Genomic DNA, 25,437 nt, shown 5'->3' on the forward strand with positions numbered 1-25,437 from the left:
GTTGCAGGATCAAGTCATTTTTACTTCTGCAGCAATCCATACCTCCAAAGGATTGGCATCTTTGAGGGCCACTTCATGACTGCTCAGGATTTCACATTTAGAAGTCCTTTCTGCTGCCCACACACGTGCACCCACAGGCACTTACAGGTATAGGATGGCCAGGATCAATCTGCATCCTGCTCCTCTACCCGAGGATGTGAGGAGTGCCTTTTCCCAGACCTTGTGAAGATAGCTCTTCATTCTGATAGTTCTCTCATCTGTTGCCCTTCAGTAGCATCACACTCTTAGTGGTAATGCTGTCATGTGCCAGAGAGATTAGACTTGTCCTATTTAACCTCAGAGGGCAGAGGTAACCAAAACAAAAGGCAAAGAAAGCAACTTAGGCTCGAATGATTAGAGTTATCCCAAAATGGAATGGTCTCCCTTGGGAAGTGGTAGGTTCTCCCTCATTGGAGCTCTTCATGTAAAGTCTAGGGGCCATTCGTTGAGGATGCTGTGAGGGATCCCTTTTAGGGGGCTTGGGGGGGTTGGACTAGATGGCCTCTGAGGTTTCTTTTAACCCTGAAATTCTGGGGTTCTGGGATTGGCTGGTTGGCCTACTGTATTTGTACTTGTATGCATCTACATTCTCTTTTGCTCTTTTATGGTTTTTGTACAAGTCTCATCTTCTACATCATATTATAACCTCCTTGGGGGCAGGGACCATTATTCATTCTTCTTAGTATCTCACCTGAGGGAGGGGCTTCAGTGTGTTGAGCTGATTTTTGGGAACATATTGATAAGAATCAGGCAGGATGAGACTTTCAGAAATCATGGAGTTGAAAGAGTAACAATTCCTTGGACAGCATCCCTGAGAATTGGTCAAGCAGCCTGTACTTGGAGACCTCCAGCAATACAAATTCAATGCCTTTGTAGTGAGCCCATTTCACCACTGGGCAGCTCTAATTGTTAGGAAGTTTTTCCTTATAGTCCTCTTAAGTCTATTTTCTTATTTAGTATTTTATTTTTCCCCAGTTACATGTAAAAACAATTTTTAAAATTCATTTTTAAACTTCGAGTTCCAAATTCTCTCCCTCCCTCACTTTCTCCCATCCCATTGAGAAGACAAGCAATTCAATATGGGTTATACATGTGTAGTCATGCAAAAACACTTTCATAATAGTCACGTTGCAAAAGAAAATAGTTAAGTCTATTTCTTATAAATCCTACCCATGACTACTAATTTTACTTTCTGGGACCAAGCACAACAACTCTGATCTCTCTTCCTCAGACCCCCATGTAAATACTTGAAAACCGCTATCAAGTACTCCCAAAGTCTTCTGTCTGGACTAAGCATCTCTATGTCCTTAGAATGATGCCTGTATGGCATTACTTAGAATTCCTTCACCATCTTTGGTGTGGGAATTCTTTCTATGAAGCAGGTTGTAACCTGTCCAGGTCTTTTCATCCTGTGCTGTTCTTATCCTTCTCTTAGTTTCCAAGGTAACTGAAGGAAACTTTTTTCTACAGAGCAAAAATTTCAAGTTACAATACTGATGGCTTCTTCATTCTGATGTGCTTACAGAGCTCCAGTTGCTGCAGACTGTGCAAACCCAAGTACAATTCCACCTTCAGCTTCCCCCAGGGAAAATGTGCAGTGCTGACTACTCCGGCTTACTCCAGGCTTTCCAGATTTTCATCTTGGATGAGTTAAAGGCCCGTGGCTTCTGTCAGGTTCAGGTATTTCTCATGCCTGAGCTAGAATGAGAACTTGGTGTAGGGCAAGATTTTCAGTTGGTGATATGGACCCTTCAGGCATAGAGTGTTACATACCCCATTAACCCACTGACACCATTAATATTGAAGGGCCAATATTTTTTAAAGTGGGAACTTTGAAAAATTTCCATGATTTGAGGTAAATGGTGATTACTAAGAGGGGATTTTTTTAAGACGTTGAGGGAGATAAAACAAATAAACCACTTTATCTAATTAAGAGGTAGCCTGGATACTGGAACCAGTGCTGTTCTAGTAGTTAGGAGACATGGCTTCACATACCACCTTCTACACTTACTAGACATACGACCCAGGACAATTCACTTCTCTGAGACTTTAGTTTCTTCATGTGTAAAATGAGAATCATCGTATATAGATACAGATAGGTATATGGACATATATATATATATATATATATATATACAAACACATATGTGTATGTACCCACATGTATGCATATATATATACACATACAATATATGTATATGTATATATGTGTATGCACTGTATACATATGTGAATGTGTGAGTATATATATATAAGTTCTCTCTATACACATTTAATTAACAAACTAATTAAACTATGTATCACATAATTATATGCATACACTAACAGGGTATATGTATACATATACATATATATATATATACATATATATATATACACCCTGTTAATGTGTGCACATAATTATATGTTATAATATGTTATATGTGTGTTTATACATATATCTATATGTATGTATATATGTACTGTATATGTACACAGATGTATGTGTATATACATATGTGCATGTAGCTATCTATCTCTCTACATCCTATTATCATTTCTTCAGGTCCTGTTAAAGGTGTCCTTGCTACAGAAGACCTTACCATCATAACCTACATTTTCAGCTCAGTCCTGTCTCCTACTGGTGATGGGGCAGAAGGGGTCCTGTCGGCTGAAAGCAATGTAAAGCCCTCTTGGTTAGCAGAGCTCATGGCTAAATTTGTATCACAAGCTGGTTTCCACTGTGACTTGATAAAACCTTGTCATTCCTATAAACAAAGACAATAACATATATATGAATTCATGTATGTACATATACCAAATATAGCTCTATATGCAGATACATATGTATGTGTCTATATCTAGAGATTGACATACATCATGTAGATGCTATATAACTAATAGCAATGATACTGATGATGAGTATCATACATACATACATACATACACACGTGTGTGTATATTTATTTATTTAATTATCTATCTATCTATCTATCTATCTAATCTATCTATTTACACATATACGCTAGAAACCTATGATTTCATTTTGAGAATCTTCCAGGTATGGGTCACTGTGAAGCTGAGTGATCACATCATATGCATCAGTGACAAGTTTCGAGTTCAGATTTTCCCGACTACAATTTCCACCCTCTCTCAACTATGCTATACTGCCTTTCAAAGACCTATGTATTATGACAACAGTAATTATATACAATTTATATAGGATTTTAAGGTTTACTAAAGCACTTTCTATCCATTTAATCCTCACAGCAGCTCTATGAAGTAGATGTCATCATTATCCTAATTTTATAGCTGATGAAACTGAATTTGAGAGAGGGTGACCCGCCTCAGATTACCCAGCTAGTAAGCAGCTGAGGTGGTATTTGAACCCAAATCTTCCTGACTGCCAGGCAAGCACTCTACCCATTTCCGGGCTGCCTCTATATATTCTATTGCTAATAACACTAGCACTAATGCTGTTATTCACACTAATAAAGAAACTTAAAGGTTTGTGAAATGCTTACCTACCAGCAAACATGTGAGGTAGGTCACACGCAGTCAGCACACTCAGGACCAGACCATAGAACAAAATAAACACGTTGTCTTGGTCCTCTGGTCCCAAGCAGGGCAGTTACAAGAGTCATAGAGACACAGAACTCAGCAAAGCCAGACTGGAGAGAGGAAAAGAATAAGAAACATCTGGTCGGGCCCTAATTAAGGTCTTTCATTATCTACTGTCTCTGTTGTCTGCTTGTCCTCCAGGGCCCACATGCTCTAACAATTTCCCACATCATTTGTTTTCCTGTTTAAAGTTTGCATGTGTTGAATTGTAGCTGAATTATTGCTCTGTTGTGGGAGATGCTCTCTCTCTCTTCCTCTCTCTCTCTCTCTCTCTCTCTGGAACCTAGGGCTGAGTTCCATTGCCCCAGTTAAGTGTTTTTTGTTAAATTCTCTCACTGTTGTACTTGGTGCATTATCTAGTGGTCAACTACCCCCAATAACCAAGAAAGGTCAGATAACAATCATGCTTCATGCATGCATTCATTCATTCATGTATGCGTTCATGCATTCATCCATCCAGTTCAACAAGCTTCTATGAATTGCCTATCAGGCACTGCGCTAGGCAATTTCAATAAACATTCATTAAGTCCCCAACATATAGTTACTAAAGACTGTATGATTCAGTGGCTAGAAGGTGTCATTTGGAGTCAAGAAGTCCTGGGTTCAGGTTCTTCCTCTGGAACCTGTTATCTATATGGCCATGGATAAGTCAGTTAATTTCTCAGTGGCTCAGACAATCTCTAAGATTATATGTTACAGATGAGTCGATGATGTGTTTTGGTGGAAGATGTTTCCACAAGGGGAGTCTTCCGATACCTGTGAAATCTTTGGCCTGAACTCCCTCTCCTTTACCCCCTTCCATCTCAAGTACAATGTCCTGTGCTTGTCTCTGAGGGTAATACGAAAGCACAAGATATTCTAAAAGCCTTAGTTGAATTTTAAGCTATTCAAGCTGTAAACACGACATGTCTTCCATCCTCAAAAAGTAGCTATATGGGATAGCCGATAGGGTACTGGGGTGGGAGTGAGGAAGACTCATATTCCTAAGTTCAAATCCTGCCTCAGACACTTACTAGCTTTATAACCCTGGGCAAGTCATTTACCTTAGTTTCCTTATCTGGAGAATGAGCTAGAGAAGGAAATAGCAAACCACTCCAATATTTTTGCCAAGAAAACCCCAAATAGGGTCACAAAGAGTCAGACACAACTGAAAAATGACTGAACAACACATAGCAGCTTGTCTTCAAAGAGCTTGTAGTCTAATTGAAGATGATACAGAGAGATAAATATAATACCAAGAAGAATGTAAATTCCATATGAAAAGTAGAATAGCACTGTGGAGTAGTGGGTAGACAGCTGACCTTGGAGTCTTGAAGACGTGGGTTCAGGTCCTGCCTCTAACACAACCTGACTGTGTGATCCTAGAAATGTCACTTAATGTCTCAGGGCCCCAGGCTCTGCACCAATGACATCTCAGATCCAATTTTAAATCTCATGAATTTCAGGCCCTCCTCACATCTTACTAGGGCAATTGAAATAACTTCCTAAATTATTTCTCTGCGTCAAATGTCTCCCTTCCCCAGTCCACTCTCTGCACACCTGTCAAAGTGATTTTCCTAAAGCACAGGTCAGGCCACATCACCACTGCCTATTCAATAAACTCCCATGGTTCCCTGTTACCTCTAGGATCAAATAGAGACCTCTGTGTTTAGCATTGAAGCCCTTCACATTCTGACCACGTCATGGCTTTTCAGCCTTCCTGCTTTCTTGTTTCCCCTTTGCATACCCTGTGGTCCAGCAATGCTGGCCTGCCTGCTGTTCCACATGCATAATCCCACCTCCATGCCTTTGTACTAGCAGTTCCTAATGACTGGAATGCTATTCCTCCCAAACTCTGAGAATCTCTAACTTCTTTTAAGACTCATTTCCTCTTGAAGTTCTTTCCCAGTGCCCCAGCTGTTAGTGCCCCTCCTTCTAAGGTTTGCTGTTCAGTTATTTCACTCAAATCCAACTCTTTCTGACCCCATTTGGGGCTTTCATGGCAGAGATGCTGGAGTGGTTTGCATTTCCTTCTCTAGCTCATTTTATAGAAGAGGAAACTGAGGCAAACAGGGTTAAGTGACTTGCTCAGGGTCACACAACTAGTAAGTGTCTAAGATCAGATTTGAACTTAGTTCTTTCTGACTCCTGGTGTGGAGCTCTATCTACTGTGCCACCTAGCTGCCCATTCCTTCTAGATTACCTTCTATCTACTCTGTATTTATATTTTGTTGTCGTTGTTCAGTCATTTCTGTCATGTCCAACTCTTTGTGACCCTATTTGAGGTTTTCTTGGCAGAGATACTGGAGTGGTTTGCCATTTCCTTCTCCAGCTCATTTAACAGAAGAGGAGACTGAGGCAAACAGAGTTGAGTGACTTGCCCAGGGTCACATAGCTAGTAAATGTCTGAGGCCAGATTTGAACTCAGGAAGATGAGTCTTCCTGACTCCAGGCCATTCATATTGATATATATAAATCTATCTATAGACAGACAGACAGATAGATAACTAGATAGCTAGATAGAATGTAAGCTCCCTAAGGACAAGAAATGTTTTCTTTCTTTTTCTCTTCTTCCTCTTCCTTCTCTTCCTCCTCTTTCTCTTCCTTCTCCTCCTCTTCCTCCTCTTCTTCTTCCTCCTCCTCTTGTTCTCCTTCTCCTCCTCCTCCTCCTCCTTCTCCCTAGTCCTTAGCACAGGGCCTGCCACACTATAAGCACTTAATAAATACTTATCAGTTGTTTGAGATTGGATGAGGGAGACCTTGTCTGTAGATAAGCAGATAATGGAAGGCTTCATGAACTCAGTGACATTTGAGCTGGAATTTGAGTATCAGGCAGAATAGCAGGATTTGAATATGGGAAATATAGGAGTAAAGAATCATGTAGCAGAGGTACACAGGCAAGAAAACAGAGTGTGTGTATGGTCTATGAACAGTCCTACAGTCTACAACAGATTGTAGAGTATGTAGGGGAGGACAATGAGAAATAAACTGGACATACAGGTTGGAGCCCAATTGTGGGTGCTCTTGAATGCCAGTTTAATGGGTTTAGACTTTATTCAGTAGGAAATATCAGTACTTATTATCTATATTTATACAGAACTTTAAGATTTACAAAATGCTTTCCTTGCAAAAAGCCTCTGCAAGTATTATTCTTCCCATTTTTCTGCACATTAAGAAACTGAGGTTCTGAAAGCTATAATGACTTGCCTATGATTATGTAGCTAGTAAGTGTCTGAAGTAGGATCCAAATTAAAGTCTCTTGGCTCTCAACGTTCTTCAATAGAGTCACTGAAGAGTTTGGAGCACAGGGGCAATATATATGACCTATATATTGATACTATTTAACAATAGTCATTTCTTAACTGCCAACTATATGCATAACACCATTATAGGCACTAAGTCAGGGATTCTTATCCTTTTTAACATTTTTTTGTGTCATAGATTCCTCTGATAAAATCTATGGACTTTTCAGAATAATGTTTTGTTGCCCATATTAATAATTAGATGAAATGCAAATGAAAAGATGTATTTTTTTCCATCCAAATTTATAGACTTCCTGAAATCCATCTATGGACTCTTTGGTGGGGGGGGGGGAGTCTAGAATCCCAGGTTAAGAACCCTTGCTTTAGGATAAATGCAAAATTTAGAAAAAAGTATAGGTTGCTGTCCTCATGGAACTTGCAGTTTAGTAGAGGGATATTTTAAATGCCCATTTAATAATCAATCATTCATCATATTACTATCACCGCCGTGACTACTACTACCAGCTTATATTGCCATATTTCTTCAAGGTTTTCAGGTTGTTTCATGCTCCTTATCTTATTTGCTCCTCACAATAGCCCTGGGGAATAGATAGTATTATGATGCCCCAGGTAAACAAGATCAACTTGAAGCTCATAGATTCAATGACTCTTCTATGGTTACGTGACTGTGGTGCAAGGTTTTCAGTGCTGGGTCCAGTGCGATTTCTGTTAATCATGCTGGTACCTCTCCTAAGAATGCCTGTGTCACGTGCTTGTGTTTGTGAATGCTGCATTTTACCATGAATCTCTTGGCTGAGTCATTGAGTAAAACCTTTGAGTAATCAGGAATCAAATGCTAAACACTCTCGTGAGCTCTGACTAATGTGTGTAAGAATATGTTGAAAAGCATAGTTTTTGTCCTAGACCCATCAGGTATTTCCTTAAGATGCTAGTTGTAATACTTTCATTCCCTTTTCTCCAGTGTTTCATCTATGTGGATAACAACTGGCCAAGAATCACCCACGTTGTGTGGAAAGGAGGTTCCCAGGAGTTCGCGAGTTTAGCAATAGAAATTTAGGAGCTAATGACAGGGGAAGAGATCATATGGACATGGTGGAGCAGAATGGTGGTAAAAGTCACTGCTCAAAAATCTCCAATGATTTTCCATTGCCTACAGAATAAAGCATAAATTCCCAAGATTAACATTCAAGGCTCTCTATGACCTGGCCCCAGCCTTCCTTTCTAGCTTCATCGCCTGTTAACTTCCCTTCATTCATGTTATGATCCAGATAAATTGGATTATTCTCTGATCCCTAAACATGAGTTTTCTTGTGCCCAATGCCTTAGCTTCCTATTGCTAAATGCCTCATAGTCACTGGGGGATAAAGACAAGAGACTTTCTAATGTCTTTAAAATTATGTCATAGAGGAGTCAGAAGACCTGGTTTCTACTGTGCTACATTATTCTCCATATTATTGATTCAGTCTTCTATCTTAAAGCAGATTGTTACATTGGAAAGAACACTGATTCTAGAGTCAGATGGTCTGGTTTCTAATGCTACCTCCAATACCTGCCATCTTGTGACTTTGGACAAGTCACTTAACCTCCCTCCCTGGGCTTCAGTTTCCTCACCTGTAAAACAAGGGGCTTAGATTAGATGGCCTCTAAGTCCTTTCTACCTCACGTAATTAAATCCATTTTGTAGTTGGTCAGTGGAAAAGAACAAAGAAGTTACAAGCTTTCTCTATTATCTAGAGAGATATAGTTCCCATTTCTCATTACACATAGGGGGACATAATTTGGCATCATCATAGAATCTTTTAGAGTAATATGTTTACATATTAATAGTAGATGAAATGAGTTGAAACTGTAGTAGTCATGATTATAGTTCTGAAAAAGACAGAAGTCACTCTCTTAACCCAAAGGTCTTTGTCTTGGTGTAGGTGAACACTTTTGGGAGTACTGCCTATTTTCCTGTCTGTGATGATTCTACAGTGCAGGTGGAGTGCCTAACTGTGGAACGCCTGGAAGTGAATGTTACATGGAGGTCCCAGCTAGAGGACATCTCGGCAACCTCTCTTCCTGACTTCCATGATATTGGTATGCTGTCTTTGTGCTTTAGTGGGTTTAAGTGACACAATATCTTTCAAAATGAGTTAGGTTTAGATTTTTTGTTTGTTTTAAGGTACAATGGACAGAATATTGACCTTAGAAAAAAGAATACTCTCAGTGGCTAAAGTTCTGGATCAGTCAAGAAGACCTGAGTTTGAATCCAACCTTAGACACTTAGAAGCTGTGTACCCCCGGGCAAGTAATTTAACCTTTGTCTGCCTCAGTTTCCTCAACTGTAAAATGGAGATAATAAAAGCAACTACCTCCCAGGGTTGTTGTGAGGCTCAAAGAGATAATATTTGTAAAGCACTTTGCAGACCCCAAAGTGCTATATAAATGCCAGCCATCATTGTTATTATTAGCTCAGATTCTGATTCCGACAGATACTGACTGTGTGATTATGGGCCTATACCTTAATCTCTCAGTGCCCCATGAACTCTAAGATAAAAATTATAGATGTCATTCTGCAGTGATAGAAGGAGTTTTCTTTCTAGAACTTCCCTACATCAATAAAATCACATCTGCTTCAAAACCAAACAGAACTAAAAGAAAAAAATGAATGTGTATGGTGAGGACAGGAAGAAACTAGAAATTATAGAATATTACTGAAATGGAACTTAGCACATGGAGGAGCATTTAGAAGGAAGTGGATTCAAGTTAGAATCCTATTATCTTACAATTGGAAAGAAATTTAAGACTATTCTAGCCTCCCAGGAATTATCTCTACAATATCTTCAACAGAGATCCCTCTCCTTCTGCTTTTGAATCTCTACAGTAGAAAGGGGAAGGGAATAATTATTTATATAGTACCTACTACATACCAGGAACTGTGCTCAGCACTTTACAAATATTATCTCATTTGATCCTTGTAAGAACTCTAGAAGGGAGGTGCTATTATTATCCCTGTTTTAGAGGTTGGGAAACTGAGGCAAACAGAGTTTAAGTGATTTCCCCAGGGTCATACAGCTAATAAGTGTCTGCAGCTAAATTTGAACTCTGGTCTTCCTGACTCCAAGTCAGCTTCCCATCCAGTGCACCACCAGCTGCTTCCTAGTGCTGAGTTTGCTATTAAGAAATTTTATCCTATTTTTTCAAATTGTTAGAAAGTTCTTGGTGACATTAACAGAATTTGCCTTCCTTATAACTTTTATTCATTGACCCTAGTTCTCTCCTTTGGAGATAAACAGAACAAATCTAATCTTTTTTCCTAATGATAGCCCATCAGAAACCTTTCATTTCCTCTTCAATTCTCTTTTCCATGCTAAACATCCTCATTAACTCTAATCATCCCTCCTTGTATGATCTGGCTGTAAGCCTCCTCCTCATCTTGATCATACTCTTTTAGCCATGCTGTAGTTGAAACCACTATGCTTCATTTAGAGTAGCCTAAGATTTAGTTAATATTTCTAGCAGTCATGTCATATTGTTGTTCAGTTGTTTTAGCCATGTCCCACTCTTTGTGACTCCATTTGGGTTTTCTTAGTAAAAATCCTGGAGCGGTTTGCCATTTCCTTCTCTAGCTCATTTGACACATGAGGAGACTGAGGCAAACAGGGTTAACTAACTTGCCCAGAGTCACACAGATAATAAGTGTCTGAGGCGAGATTTGAACTTAGGAAGAGGAGTCTTCCTGACTCCAGGCCTGTCATTCTATCCACTGTGCCACCTACCTGCCCAGTTAGGTCATAGTACTGGCTTATGCTGAGCTTTCTGATCTACTAAAATTCCTTTTTTCAAATTAACTATATGTCTAGCCATATCTTTGTTATCCTTTGTACCTGTGCTATTTATCTTTTGGACCCTGATTCTGCTATCTGATATGTTAGCTATCCTTCCTGCCTGGTAAGTGTATGCCATCTCAACTTTCATCTGAGTAATTGACAAAGCCCTGCACTACTCCACGAGAACGATTTTTCATATTGACACTGATTCATTGATGACAAAAGGTCACAATTGGTTACAATGCTATTGTACTAGGAAGCTGCTCACATTTTCCATCTGGCTTACTAGGGTAGCATGAAAAATTTTGCCAAATGATTTCCTGAAATCTAGATGCCTTTTGTCTTATACCTTAATTCCTCTAATTATTTGTATTACTAAGTATGATTCGTTGAAACAGTGCCCAACCTTAGGCAAAGATGGTGCAGAGAAGAGTCTTTCTCAGGCTGCAAATGGAGTATCTTAATCTCAAATTTCATTGCCCAGGGATGGTGTCCCTTTAGGGTTCAGTCTCACAATGTATGATTTGGTAATTATAAAGCTGAGTACTCTAAATATCACACCACAGCAATATGGGCTAAATTTAACTGGAATGACTATGTTGGTTTAAAGTGCTTTCTGAAATTTAAGCTATTCTGAGTTGTTTTATGGCCACTGTGAGAGCACAAAGATTAAATAAATTCACTTTATATCCCTGCCTCAGGAATTTTATATGTTAAAGTTTTCCTCAGCCCACATAAAAACCATAGAATCATAGATTTATAGAGTTGGACAGGGCTTTAAGACATGGAAGATTAGGACACAGACCAGAGCATTATGGAGCTGGATGGGATCTTAGAATAAAATGTTAGAACTGGTATGTTAAAACATAAAATAGAGAGTGTGAGAGCTAGAAGGCACCTCGGAATATAGAATGTTAGAACATAGAACATGGAAAGTTAAAACTGGAAGGGACCAGAAAATGTAGAATGTTAGAACATAGAACATGGAAAGTTAGTGCTGGAAGAGACCAGAGAATGTAGAATGTTAGAAGCCGAATGTAAACACATAAAATTTAGAATGTTAGATCTGGAAGGGGCCTCATGAAATAGAACATTAGAACATAGAACATGGAATGTTAAAGCTGGAAGGAGCCTTAGAAGATAAGATGTTAGAGCCAGAAGGGACCTTTGAATACAGAATATTAGAACACAGGACACAGAATTTTAGAGATAGAGGACCTTAGAAATCAACTAGTAGTCGTTCAACCTTCTCATTTTAAGGGTGAGAAAACTGAAGCTTTCAGATATGAATTGACTTGACTTGGTAACGACTACTGCCAGAGTTGAGATACAAATTCATCTCCAGATTCTCAGTTCAATGCTTTTTTCCTAATATGCTACACCACTTTCCATATTGTATTCATGGCCTTCTCTTGGACAATTTATAATAAGCACAGTAAATAACTAGACATATCCTTAAGAAAAACAGTACTTTAGATGTACTCCTATTCATAAGAAAATAAATTCTTCATGAAAGCTGACCTGTGAAAGCCGAAGCTGGAGTCACCAGGGGACATCTTGTGGGAGGTTGTGGTTTCCCTCTTTGATAGTGACCTTCAAACATTAGCAATGTGCTCAAAATATTGGTGGTTTCCCTTAACAACTTAATGCTATTTTTGTGTCTTTCATGGAGTTGTTAAAATAGATATGATTTTCCAATGAAAATTCTATCTAATGCTTTTCCTCCTGCCTCAGCTCATCTACTTTATGACCCTCTTCACAGTAAACATTCCCCAGAATCATTTAAAATATTACTCTCGTGCTGCAGGAGTGACAACATGGTGTGTAGTAGAAATAATAACAATAATAACGCAGTTGTGGAATACTTCAACATTTTACAAAGCGCCTTTCTTCCAACAACTTTGTGAGTTAGGAAGGAAGAGAATATTGGTTCAGAAATCTGAAGACCTGGGCTCTGGTCATAGAACTTACTAGTTCTATGACTTTAAGTCACTTTACTAATTTGAAACCTCAGTTTCCTCGTCTGCAAAAGAGAGAAAATATCCTTGTGAGATAAGTAGAGATATTATAATTAAAATATTATTGTAGGAACTTGAAATCTCTGATATATTCAGTCTATGGAGTATTTAAAGTATTTACATTTGCGGTGTCTGTGTTGCATGTTAACAATTTATGTTAAAAACCTGGCACTTTGTAAACTAAAATTTAGTCAATATCTTCTTATAGAGGTCTGGTGCTAGAGTCAGGAAAACTTATGTTTAGTACTTGCATCAGACAGATACTAGCTGTGTGATGATAGGTAACTCATCAAAACTTTACATTTAAGAGGAGTTACCTATGCCGGTGGAGGGAGTTTCACACTGGGAGTCACCTACATCAATGAAATCCCAGATCCAGATGAATCCACCCCTGCTACATCCCCCATCTCACTCCACTTCTTCTCCACTCCCCTGCCACAAACCTTCCCACTTTTCTTACCTTTTAAGTTACTTATTGGTTTGGCCTTAGAATACTTGGTTTCCTACATAGCTCAGCTCACACATCATCTTGTATATGAAAAATGTTCCTGATCTCCCCAGCAACTGGTTCCCTTCTCCTCAAAATTCCTTTGTCTCAGGGGCAGCTTAGGTGGCACAGTGGATAAAGCACTGGTCCTGGAGTCAGGAGGACTTGAGTTCAAATTTGACCTCAGACTCTTACTAGGTGTGTTAACCTGGGCATGTCACTTAACTCTGATTGCCTCCAAAAAAAATTCTTTTGAATCAATTTTGTATATAACTGCATATTCACATATTGTCTTGCCCCAAAGAATATGAGCTGCTTCAGAGCAAGGCCTGTCCTGCTTTTGTCTTTGTAAACCTAGCACTAATATTTTGTGCATAGTAGGCTCTTATAAGTGTTTGTGACCGACTGAGCTGGTTGTCCAAGCAGCCTGGTGAATGTCTTTTCCATGTATCCAAGGTCAGTTTGGTGATGGATAGGTACTTTGTCCTACTCGCTTGAGGCAACATGAGGTAGTGTATAGAATAGACCACCTGGAGTTGGGTCACTTGGGTTTGAATCCTGTCGGCCAACTACTTAACTAGCTGTAAAAAGGGGATAATACTAAAATCTTCATTGCAAGGTTGTTGTGAACGTCAAAGAAGGTATTTAAAGGGCTTTGCAAAATGTAAAGAGCTACAGATGGTTCAGCCATCCAAGACTAGGTCATTTCTCAGATTTACAGGGCCGCTGTCAGGCAAAGAAATTGTATTAGTGTGTTGGCAACACTCCAAGTTTTAAAACCCCTACCCTGCATGGGTAACTGCACTACTCGTGGTTTAATTGACTCTTCTTCCTGATTGGCAAACAAACAACTAATAAAATGCTAGGGCAGGTTGAACCTCACTCAGCATGAGGACCGTTTTTCTTGATAGTCAGGCAGAAGTGTCTTTGTTGAGGACTTACAAGCTTATGGACTTCTAGGAAAATTTCAGGCTTACTATAGATAAAGATAAACTCACCACATCTCAAGTTGAACATATCCTCTTCTAGCCTAAGCTTTCCCTTCCTTCAATGTATCTCCATCTGATAATGGCATTAGCATCCTCCCAGGCCCCTGGGCCTGTAATCTGGGATCATATTTAATTCTGTTTTGTGTCCCTCACTCTACAATCCAATGAGTGGACACATCTACAAATATTAGCCCTCTTCAACATCACAGGGCAGGTAGGTGGTGCAGTAGTTAGAGTGCCAGTGTGTGACACAGACGCGTCACTTAACTTCGTTTGCCTCAGCTTCTTTATCTGTCCGATGAACTAGAGAAGGAAATGGCAAACCACTCCAGTAACATTGCTAAGACAAAAGGGGCAGGTAGGTGGTACAGTGGATAGAGCACCAGCCCTGGAGTCAGGGGGACCTGAATTCAAATTTGGCCTCAGATACTTACTAGCTGTGTGATCCTGGGCAAGTCACCTAACCCAATTGCTTCCCATCCCCCAATATGAAAGAAAACTTCAAATGAAGAGCTGGACATGACTGCACAATAACTCAACATCACAGCCTTTCATATGCTTGAAGGCAGCTGTCATGATCCTGCTATTTCCTTTATTTTTAAGACTAAAAAATTCCAATTTCCTTCAATCAATATTCATGTTAAATGGTTTCAAGTCCTTATGCCATCTGGACCTCCTTCCTGTCAGTGTTCCCCAGCTTATCAATCTCTTTCCTAAAATGTGGCACCCAGAACTGAACAAAGTATTTCAGATATAGTCTGATTAAGGCAGAGAATAAGGGCCCTATTACCTCCTTCATTACGGATGCTAGGCCTCTAAGTACAGCTGAAGATCAAATTATATGAATACCAGGAGATATTTCATTAGAAACTTTTCTGAAGTCTAGTTAAAGTATATGGAAAGCAATTTCTTGACCTACAAATTTAATAACCTGACCAGAAAATGGAAATGAGGTTGGCATGGCATGGTCTGTTCTTGATGAAATGATCGTCATTCTTTGTAATTATGCCTCCTTTTTCTAAGTGTTCGCTAATCATCCATTTCATAATGCCATTTGGAATTTTGCTAGACATCAAAGCTTGCAGACTTTACCCTTCTCTGAAAATTAGGACAGTATTAGCTTTTCTCCAGTACTGTGATACCTCTCCAATTCACCATGATCTTTCAAAGATCACTGACAGTGCCTTAGCAGTAAAAGAGGTATGCAAATTACCTAGGACAAAGTAAAATAACTAATATAACAATGCACTTTATAATGTTTACGTCCTGAAAAAATGTAACATGCACATAGCAATCACTTGTTTTAATACAATTTTGAATCAAGTTCAAAAGATTTTGACACAGTCCATAATTCTTCATTGTGCAGCAACACTTTTATTACCCTGAACATTTAGCTTCTCTTTGACTTAAGGGTCCGTTTGCCCACGTCTGTCGTTGTTCAGTCTTTTCAGATGTGTCTAACTCTGTGATCCCGTTTGGGGTTTTGTTGGCAAAGATGATGGAGGGGTTTACCATTTTCTTCTCCAGCTCATTTTATAGATGAGAAAACTGGGGCAAACAGGGTGAAGTGACTTGCCCAGGGTCACACAGCTAGTAAGTGTCAAGTATCTGACATCAGATTTGAACTCAGGTCCTCCTGACTCCAAGGCCAGAGCTCTATCCACTGTGCCACCTAGCTGCCCCTTGTCCTATTCTTTTCAAACTAAAGCTCTGACTTCTGTCTCCATTGTCCATGATTACTTTCCACCTGATCTGAGCAGCAGACTTATCCCTTCTTGGACATTCCTCTTTTCCACGCTATAGCTAAAAACCCAACTCTTAGGGTGAATTCTGGCTTCCAGTTCAAGAAACAGAAGGCTCTAATATATATGGAACACTGTGCTAGGCTCTAGGAATGGGGAAATAAATAAAATGCAGTCCACGTTCTCTTGGGGCTCTGCCTTTCCCATTGGTAGTGGAGGGCATGGGGGTGTGGATGTGCAGTGAATGGTGGGATGCAGGAATGGTGGGAATATGGAAACAAATTCACTTTGCTCTCATTTCCATAAATACTGAGATTATAGAGTTATAAGAACACAGCCCAGGAGAAGAAATCTGGCCCTTTCCTTCCAAGTCTTCTATGGCATCAATCTTCTGTGATAATGCATGGGCAAAAGCTTAAAGACAGTTACTTTTGTAGGGAGACATCTCATTAACTCTCCTATGCGGGGCAGGCCTCCCTTCTCCCTCAGGCTCATTCCTGGATAATTTTAGAAGCATTTGAAGTTAGGGTAAAGTAAACTGTTTACCCCGGCTTTATTTACATAGACATTTCTGGCAAAAACAACTTCAGTGGGTTTTGGTTATGTGGCAGTTTTAAATTGGCTTGTAGTAGCGTGAATGTATATTTTCTATCTGGGAGCCAGCCCAACTGTTGATATAGTGCTTCTCTATTTTTTTCCAGCGAATGTTTCCAGTCTGACAGCTGGAGAACTTTACTAAAGTGTTTAGTTTTTAAGAACAATATGGTCTAGCTTAAGGATGGCCAACACAATCACAGAAGGAGAGGAGCTGAGTGTCACCTAGTCCAACCAGGAACTGATAAATCAGTTAATGAATCAACCAGCATTTATTAAACACCTACTGTATGTCATACACTGTGTGCTGGGCTAAGATTCCCTTCTCGGGCCACCATTGACAAGTGACCACCCCACCTGTCCTTGAGTACTTCCAGTGAGGGAAAACCTGCTTCACCCTGAGACTACCCATTCCACTTTTAGATAGCTCTAAGTATTAGAAAAATTTTCATTTTATCAAGTCAAAATCTGGCTCAGTACATCTTCTCTCCATTGTTTTAAGTTCTACCCTTTAAGACCAAGTGGAATAAGGCTAATGTATTCTTCCACAAGAAAGACTTTCAATGCTTGAAGTTATATAGGATATAGTGGATAGAGGGCTAGCCCAGATCCAGGAAGATCCGACAGCCTCAGACATTTCCTAGCTGCACCCCAGGCAAGTCACTTAACTTCTATCTGTCTCAGTTTCCTTAACTTTAAAATGGCACATAATAAATGCTTATTCCCCTACTGTGCTAAAAGAAATGATGAGCAAGTAGACTTCAGAAAAAACCTGGAAAGACTTGTCTGGTCTGATGCTGAGTGAAGTGAGCAGAACCAGGAGAACGTTGTGCACAATAACAGCCATGTCGTGTGATGACTTACTTTGATAGACCTGGCTCTTCTCAGCAATGCAAGGATCTAAGACAACTCCAAAAGTCTCATAATGGAAAATGCCATCCACATCCAGAGAAAGAACTTTGGGGTCTGAATGCAGATGGAAGCATACTGTTTGCTCTTTTTTTTTTCCCCTCTTTTGTTTTGTTTCTTCTTTCTTGTTCTTCCTTGATTCTAATTCTTCTTTACAATATGACTAATGTGAAAATATGTTCAATAGAAATGTATATGAGCCTATATCAGATTGCACACCATCTTGAGGAGGGAGATGGAGAAGGAGGGAGATAAAATTTGAAACTTAAAAGCTTATGGAAGTGAATGTTGAAAACTAAAAATAAATTAATGAAAAAAACCCCCCGCTTATTCCCTTCTTCCTTCCCTTTTAACATCCTGTGTTGTAAGGTCCTTCCCAGTGTTACAATATATGTTTTAAAATTCTGTGGCTATATGTATATAGCTAACCAAAATCTTACTTTCAGGCTTTTATTCTTCCCGTAATGGCTAAAACTACAGAGATCCGACAGGTGTATGTCCGCATGGCTGACTTCACATGTGTCTAAGGGCAGGCATATACATCTTGGTCTCCTCTGGTGGAAGGGAGGGGATAGTCATGGTAACTGGGATAGGTTTAAAGTGCTCCTAAACTGTGTTAAGTGTCTTTCCTTCTGTAACAGATGCAAACAGATTGAGCCTTTCACATCATTGTCTCTTACAGAAAATGCCTTTGTGGGAAATGACCTTGTTGGACGCTTTGTAAAGTTGATCCAGAGTGGTAGTTTCCAGCTTCATTTAGATTCCAAGACATTCCCAGCAGACACTACTATACAATTCCTCCGAGAGGATTACTTTGACCCTTCTCCAAGCGTGCAGTTTGGATGCAAGAAAGGATTCCAAAAGAACTCGCCACCAGACAAAACAGTTCTGTATTCACCTGGATGTGGTAGGTTGATTCTCTCTTCTTCTCTAGGGACCAGGGAGTCACAGATAGCAACTCCTAATAATGATATTTCCTTTTTCCCCAGCTCTCTGTATCTTTCTCTCTTCCTTTATCTTCCTTTCTCCCCTACCCCCTATTTCTATTTGTCTCCCTCTCTTTCCTATCTTTTCTCTTTTCAGTTCCTTCCTCTCTTTCCCTCATTCTGTCCCTTTCCTTCTCCACCTTGCCCTCCCTATCATCATGTTGTTTGAATTAAACAAAGCTATCCTAAAGACAAAATGACATAACTCTAGAACCAAGATCAACCTTAAAGGTGGGCAGAAAGGTTGCTACTTACATGATACAATTTTTAGATCATAGATTCTGGAAGGGACCTTGGAGATCATTCATACTGACCCACACAGAAGAATAATGAATGCGTGAATGAAAAAGCATTTAAGTGCTTACTATGTGACAGATACTATACTAAGCACTGCGGATATGAGTAAAAAAAATCAAGACAGTGCCTGCTCACAAGGAACTTACATTCTATTAGAACAAGGCAACATATATAGGTGAAGGAGGAGTGTTTTGGTCTAAAAGTCATGGGGATGATGAATGAAGTTATAGCACAATTGATTGGCACACCCATTCCAGGAATAGTGTTGGTCTGATGATAGTTTCTAGAGCTAGATGTGGAAGAAGATGTTTGGGTTGTCTAATAGGGATGTCATTTAGACACGGTGAAGTTTCACCAATCAGAAGCCTGGGGACCCAGAGACACTTGGTAGGATCTGGAGCACAAGATCATGGCAATGAAAATGTCCTGGGAACACCAGTGGATAATACGTCAGGGTGACGGATACATCTGCCCTGGTCTCAGTCAGTGGGAGGATGAGGGCACAACTGGAGCTCAGAGGAGATTCCTGGGTTAGTTCCAAGGTGGGAGGAGGAAGGTTCATCATACTCCTTTGAGGGGTTGCTCTTCAGACTTAGAGCATTAATACATTAACTCTCACCACTCCATGCATCAGAGTAACTTGGGATTCTGAGGAGCACCAGGTATTTTGTAGGGAGGAATGGTGTTTAACTCAGGAGATCTGATTAGATTCCTTCCTGTAAGACCATAGGGAAGGAGCTATTACCCATCAGAGTTGCCTGGCTCATAGATTTATGGACCTGGAAGGGACCTCAGAGACCATCTAGTCCAACCCCATCATTTTACACATGAGGAAACTGAGGCACAGAGAATTTAAGTGACTCACCCAGGGTGGCACAAGTATTAATTATCAGAGGTGAGCTTTCAGCTTACCTCCCCTAACTCCAAAGTTATTGCTTATTTTCACTGTTTCATGGGAGATTGAAATTTCTAAGATCCATGAAAACTTTTTGGCAGCTTCTAGAAAAGGGAAGGATAGTCATAAAAGCAGAAGCAACGTGTTGTAAGAAAGACCAGGCCAGAAAATACAGGGTTTTGTTTGTCTGTTTTTTTCCCATGAATACTCTGTGTTATCCCAAGCCTCTCTGTGTGTCTCAGTTTCCCCCCTTGTAAAGTAGGATTAATAATATTCTCACTGTCTACCTCAGAGTGGCATTTTGAAGACCAGATTGGGCAAACCTTAAAGTGCCATAGAAATGGGAGTGGGTGACATTATTATTGGTGTGGGTCATGTGCTTGGTTTTTTGAGTCATTCGGCAGTTTGGTTAGATCAACATGTGGAGGGAGCCTCACTGACCCCATCCGGGAAGTTTTAGGCACAGTCTTTTGTGGCTTTGGGGAAAGTGATTTTTAATTAAAATTCAATGAGATTGTTGGCTTCTCTCACTTCATAAGTAGCTTTGGAAACCATTTTTCCCAGACTGGAGCTGAAATTTTTTTTCCCAGGGAGGCTTAAGATGAAATCTTGATTCATCAGCCCTCTCTGTATCCATACAGCTCACTGAATATGCAGGGAAAAAACATTTTATTAGGGATAGAGAAATACAGGACTTTTTGATTCCTCCTCAGAAAGGGTTCTTAGCCTTTTTTTGGTATCATGGACCCTTTTGGCAGTCTGTTGAAACCTATAGACCCCTTCTCTGAATAATATTTTTAAACGCATTAAAAACCCCCCAGAATTACAAAGAAACCCAAAGATTCATGAAGATAAAGATATATTTTTTTTCCTAGCTGAGTTTATAAGCCACCTGAACTCTATCCATGAATCCCAGGTTAGGAATTCTTGCTCTAAAGCATTGTTAACCAGACTCAGGCCTGGTTTCCTATCAGTTCCTAAAATCTTGAAATTTCAAATTCCATATCAGGGTGAAACTGCCATTGAAGTTCATTATGTATGAGAATAAATTCACCACAGACTCTTAGCGTTGGAGGGGATCTTAGTATTTCCCTGCACTGGAATTCAGAAGACCTGAGTTCCCATCTCAGTACTGCCATTTACAGCCTACGGGCAAGTCTTCCTTCTGGGTCTCAGTTTTTGTCTCACGTAAAATCCAATTCAATTCAGCCAACGCTTATTTGATGGCCACTATGTGCAAGCGTCTTTGAGGGGCTTTTACTAAACCCTTCTCATACTTCAGATGGCTGTTCTTGGCCAGGCTGTCCCAGCTGCATTCCCTGGCAGCGGCCTCCCCAGAAGACTCCAAGCTCTCCTCTCTGCCACTGTTGTTGCCCTAGGAACCAAATGTTCTAGGAGTATCTCTGGCTGCTAGAATTCAAATACATGGCTCTAGGCTGGACCTGACCACTGCTGCTTCTTCTAGTCCTGTGGGTGGGCTTTGAAGTAGCATGAGGCAGGTCCTCGGACGGACAGACATCCCCCCACCCCCCTACCCCCTCACCATAGTGATAACCTAAAGGGAGAAAGACCCAGCCCTGAATATAGCACACACCATGGGTGCATTGCTTTTCCCAGTCCCTACTCTATTAACTTTCACCGTTTGCTTTATTAAATCTGTTATAAGGATTCCGTCTAAGATGTCAGTCCCTTTTCTCTCTCGCTTAAATACTTTCATTGTAATTAGTTGTAATCGTTCAGAGATTTCCTGCAGCTCTGGCACCAAGAGAAGGCCCAGGGCAATTTTCTACATATAGCACAAGATGTCACTTGTGCCTCCTCTCTGCATGCCCTGTAACACCATAGTCTCCATTCAATACTTACTGACAATGTCCAGGCCTAGATAGGGGACCACAGTGGGAACTGAATGAAGGTAGAGAGTCTTTAGAGGGTGAAAATTCATATTAAAAAGGGGGGAGAGCTGCAGAGAAGAAGAAATAGCGGATCCCAAAGATCAACTTTGCCTCCTTTTCCATTTTACTTAATAACAAAAATAGCTGACATTTATAAAGGATCATAGATATGTGCCCAAGGTAGGCCTTATTTCTTATTCCCATTTCCCTTACCTGTAGCTTTCTCACGCATTGAGAATTAATAAACCCATGCTCAAGGACACCAATGGTGAAGAATACCCTAGAATTAAACAATAGTGGAGTTAGAAAGACAAAAGATGGCAGCCTTAACCTTTCATCAGTACCTAAAGAGAGGTTGATGAAATCTGGCCCTTTCTCTTTTGTGTGGAAACCTTTTTGACGTGTGTGTGTGTGTGTGTGTGTGTGTGTGTGTGTGTGTGTGCATAGGGACAGGCAGGGAGTGTTCCCAATGTAAAATTCACATCTGGAGCACAGCTGTGAAAAAACAAGCAAATGCATCGTCCTGTGGAAAAGTGTCATCATCTCAGTCTCATCTGCCGGGATGATCACTGGGGAGGCTGCTCTGGGGAGGAGGGGCAGCCAGTTAGCCCCTTATGATTACCCCAGGGAACAGGGAATTATGGAGGATCAGCTGGGATTGTAGGTTGTGGTTGAGACTGGAATGCCTGGCAGGAGAAGCTGGATAAAACAGGGGAAATGGAGTCTTTGTTTACAACAGCGTTGTTAATGCCTGTGTTTACTTGCTTGTCTCTGGTCCAGCCATTGGCCTCTCCCTTTGGAATTACCTGCATGCAATGAGATTACCAGGCTAGTCCATTAAAACCAGAGCCCTAGAGGAACTGTTTCTGATTTACCAAAGCTTGTTTTCTGCCCTCCCCCTCCTTTGTTACTTGTGCTTTTAACAGAGCTGTTTTCCTATAGCTTTCCTTCTGAGTTAGCATTCTGAAGACCCTGATGCAGACTGCAGAAGCACTCTAGAATTAATAGAATGCTTTCCTCACAAAGATAGTGTGATCTGAGTTGTGAGCAGTGTTTTCATTCTCATTGTCTACAGATGCAAGAATACACAAACAGAGAAGCTCCTTTCTCTAGCACAGGTTGCAAGTTATCTTTTAGCATCAGAGGAATACAATCATAGAATCAGAGCTGGAAGAGACCTTAGAAACCAGTGAGGAAACTGAGGCCCAGAGAAATAAAGTGATTTGTTCAGGATCGCACAGCATTTGAACACAGGTCTTCCCAACACAGGTGTCCTCTTCTCCATAGAAAAATAAATAGGGCTACTCTTTCAAGCCCAAATTTATGACTTAGTAGTTAAGTTCATGAGCAGCCCTTTTTGATTTTAGTCTATACCAGTGTTTTCATTGGTATCGGGAACTCCCAATGAGGAAAATTCCTCTCCCAATGCAAACTGGCATCTGCTTTGTAACTTGTGGTCTGAGAGTGTCCAGGGACACTAAAAGGGTCAGTGACTTGCTCAGGTTCCTACCCCTGGTGTATGTCAGAAATGGGGCTTGAACCCACACCTTCCTGATTCCAAAGCTAATGATCTAACACTACATCATGCTGTGTCTATGGGAAATGCCACCTGAAGTGGTAAGAACCCAGGAAGAATTTGTGGTTACTTTATCTTGGGGAACTTGACTCCACTAACTCAGATCATAACCTGTCTATGACATGGTAGCTAAAATCCTAGGAGGTTGCTGAAGCATATAAATTGGCAGAGGAAGGATCTGAACCATGACTCCAACTCCAGAACTCTTTTCACCACGCCATATTGTTTCTATATTATAGATACCTCCAATGGCAAAGTGCTTTACAAACATCTCATTTTACCCTCATAACGACCCTGGAAGTCAGGTGCTATTATTATCCTCTTTTTTCAGATAAGGCTGAATTTGAACTCGGTTCTTCTTGACTCCACATCCAGCACTCTTTCCATTGTGCCATTTGCCTTCAAGGATCTTACATTCTTTGAGAGACGGAGGATGTGTACATATCTGTAGATGAACAAAACAAATATAATGCAAACATATGATACTTAGGGGGAGCAGAGAGTCATTAGACTTGAGGGATCTAGAAAGACCTCATGTAAGAGATGGGCCCTGAGTTGAATTTTGAAGGAAGCAGAGATGGGGAGGGAGGGCAGTCTATATGTCCTGTGCAAATTCATGGAAATGGCTGATAAAGTGAATTGTGGGAGGAACAGTAAGAAAGCCACTTTGGCTAAATTAAAGAGTATGTGAAAGGGAGTGAAGTTTAATAAGATTGTAAAGGTATGTTGGAGCCAGATTGCTAACAGCTTTAAAATCCAAACAGAAGAGTCTATATTGGAGTATGATGAAGGAGAGTGAGGAGTCCAGTATGACTCTAAACTATGCATCCAGATGATAGGAAGGATGATGGTACCCTTAGCAGAAAGAGAGAAGTTTAGAGGAGGGATGGGTTAGAGGGAAATCCCAAATAACTAGGCAAGGTGGATGACTAATGCTATTTAATAGTGCCATCAGTAGAATAATAGAGCAATTGGAAACAACACATTTTTTTGATAATTTTGTCAGAAGATCAACCCACAGATAAAAAAAAAAAAGAAATCAATACTAATTCCACTTGGGATCCTGAAAACCCGGTGGTAACTTTCTAACTAAACATGTTGGTAATAGAGATGAGCTAAGAGATGGTGGGGGGAGCTAGTGAGATATGATGAAGGATTATAGAGGAGCTATGTCAAATAGATGGCAGAGCCAAAGGCTATATATTACTGTAGTAGGATGCTTAACAAATTATTTAAAGAGCAGTTTATATGTTCATTTCCAAGACTAATGGACTCTTTCTAATAATATGTGTCTCCTTTCCTAGCACTATGAATGTTCATGAGTATAAAAAAATGGGTTTGAATTTCTGCATGTATGTTTGACTTTCATAATTTTTGCGTTTTGTAGCAGGGACAGAGGCTCAGATAAGAGATTTGTATGCCAATGCCTACAATCAACTCAAAAGATAATTTGTAACACGTCTTCTACAGGCTGTTTGTTGTAATTATAGATACGGATGAAGTTTCAGTGGACAGTCAGTCAATAAGCATTTATCAAGTGTTTGCTTACCAAGTACCAGGCACTGTGCTAAGTGCTAGAGACACAAATACAATTAGAAGGAAAAAGGGTAGTCTCTTGGCCTCAAGGACATTACATTCTGGTGGAGGACAACTCATAAAAGGAAGCTGGGAGAACAGGAAGACTAAGGTCTCAATTGGGGGTCATGATAGAGAAAGTTCTGGAAAGGAATGAGACATGGCTGGCCTGGACAACCCCTCTTTCAATGGAGGTTCTGGGAGGAGCCATCCAATGAGAGGGAGAGGTTGCAGAGTTGGAGGCTCCTTCCAAGGCTGGAGGAAGCTTCCAGGATGAAGAGCTGGGGCATAGTAGAGGAAATCCAGAGTATAGCCAGGAGAGGAAGGAGCACAAGCCTGGGCATAGGCTTGCATGAGGCCAACCAAAATCACAGACTTTCCCTTTTTCTATATTTACCTGCTCAGAAACCATGCCTTACCCCTCACTCCTTTTCTTTTGAACTATACACAAAGAAGGGAGTAGACTGGACTGGACAGGGTGCTGAGGTGGCATGCTGAATTTGGATTCACAGGACTTGAGTTTGAATCCTGGCTCTGCCATTTATTACTTGTGTGCCCTTAGGCAAGTCACTTGACCTCTGAGGGCCTCAGTTTCCTCATCTGTAAAATGATGAATAAACTGACCTCTGTGGTCCCTTCTAAGCTCCAGATCTATACTCCTAATTGAATCTCCAAGAGAATTTTACTATCCCCCCAATACATGACACACAGACCCCTGCAAGAATCAAACCACATGACCACTCATGAAAGGATGGAAAAAAGGCTGGTCCCCAAATGGAGCAGA

General features: G+C 40.4%; 1 protein-coding gene across 1 annotated transcript in view; it reads left to right on the forward strand.

Moving 5' to 3' along the window:
• The window catches only part of TG (thyroglobulin), a 364,454-nt gene that overhangs the window by 57,030 nt on the left and 281,987 nt on the right, over positions 1–25,437 (forward strand). Inside the window, exons 18-20 of the mRNA XM_078151800.1 lie at positions 1,565–1,719; positions 8,804–8,960; positions 18,115–18,339. Of these exons, the coding sequence (XP_078007926.1) occupies positions 1,565–1,719; positions 8,804–8,960; positions 18,115–18,339 (537 nt within the window). The remainder of the gene's footprint in view (positions 1–1,564; positions 1,720–8,803; positions 8,961–18,114; positions 18,340–25,437) is intronic.

This window comes from Phascolarctos cinereus, unplaced genomic scaffold (assembly GCF_003287225.1).
Source record: "Phascolarctos cinereus isolate Bilbo 61053 unplaced genomic scaffold, phaCin_HiC Scaffold_4;HRSCAF=312, whole genome shotgun sequence".
Classification (NCBI taxonomy): domain Eukaryota; kingdom Metazoa; phylum Chordata; class Mammalia; order Diprotodontia; family Phascolarctidae; genus Phascolarctos; species Phascolarctos cinereus.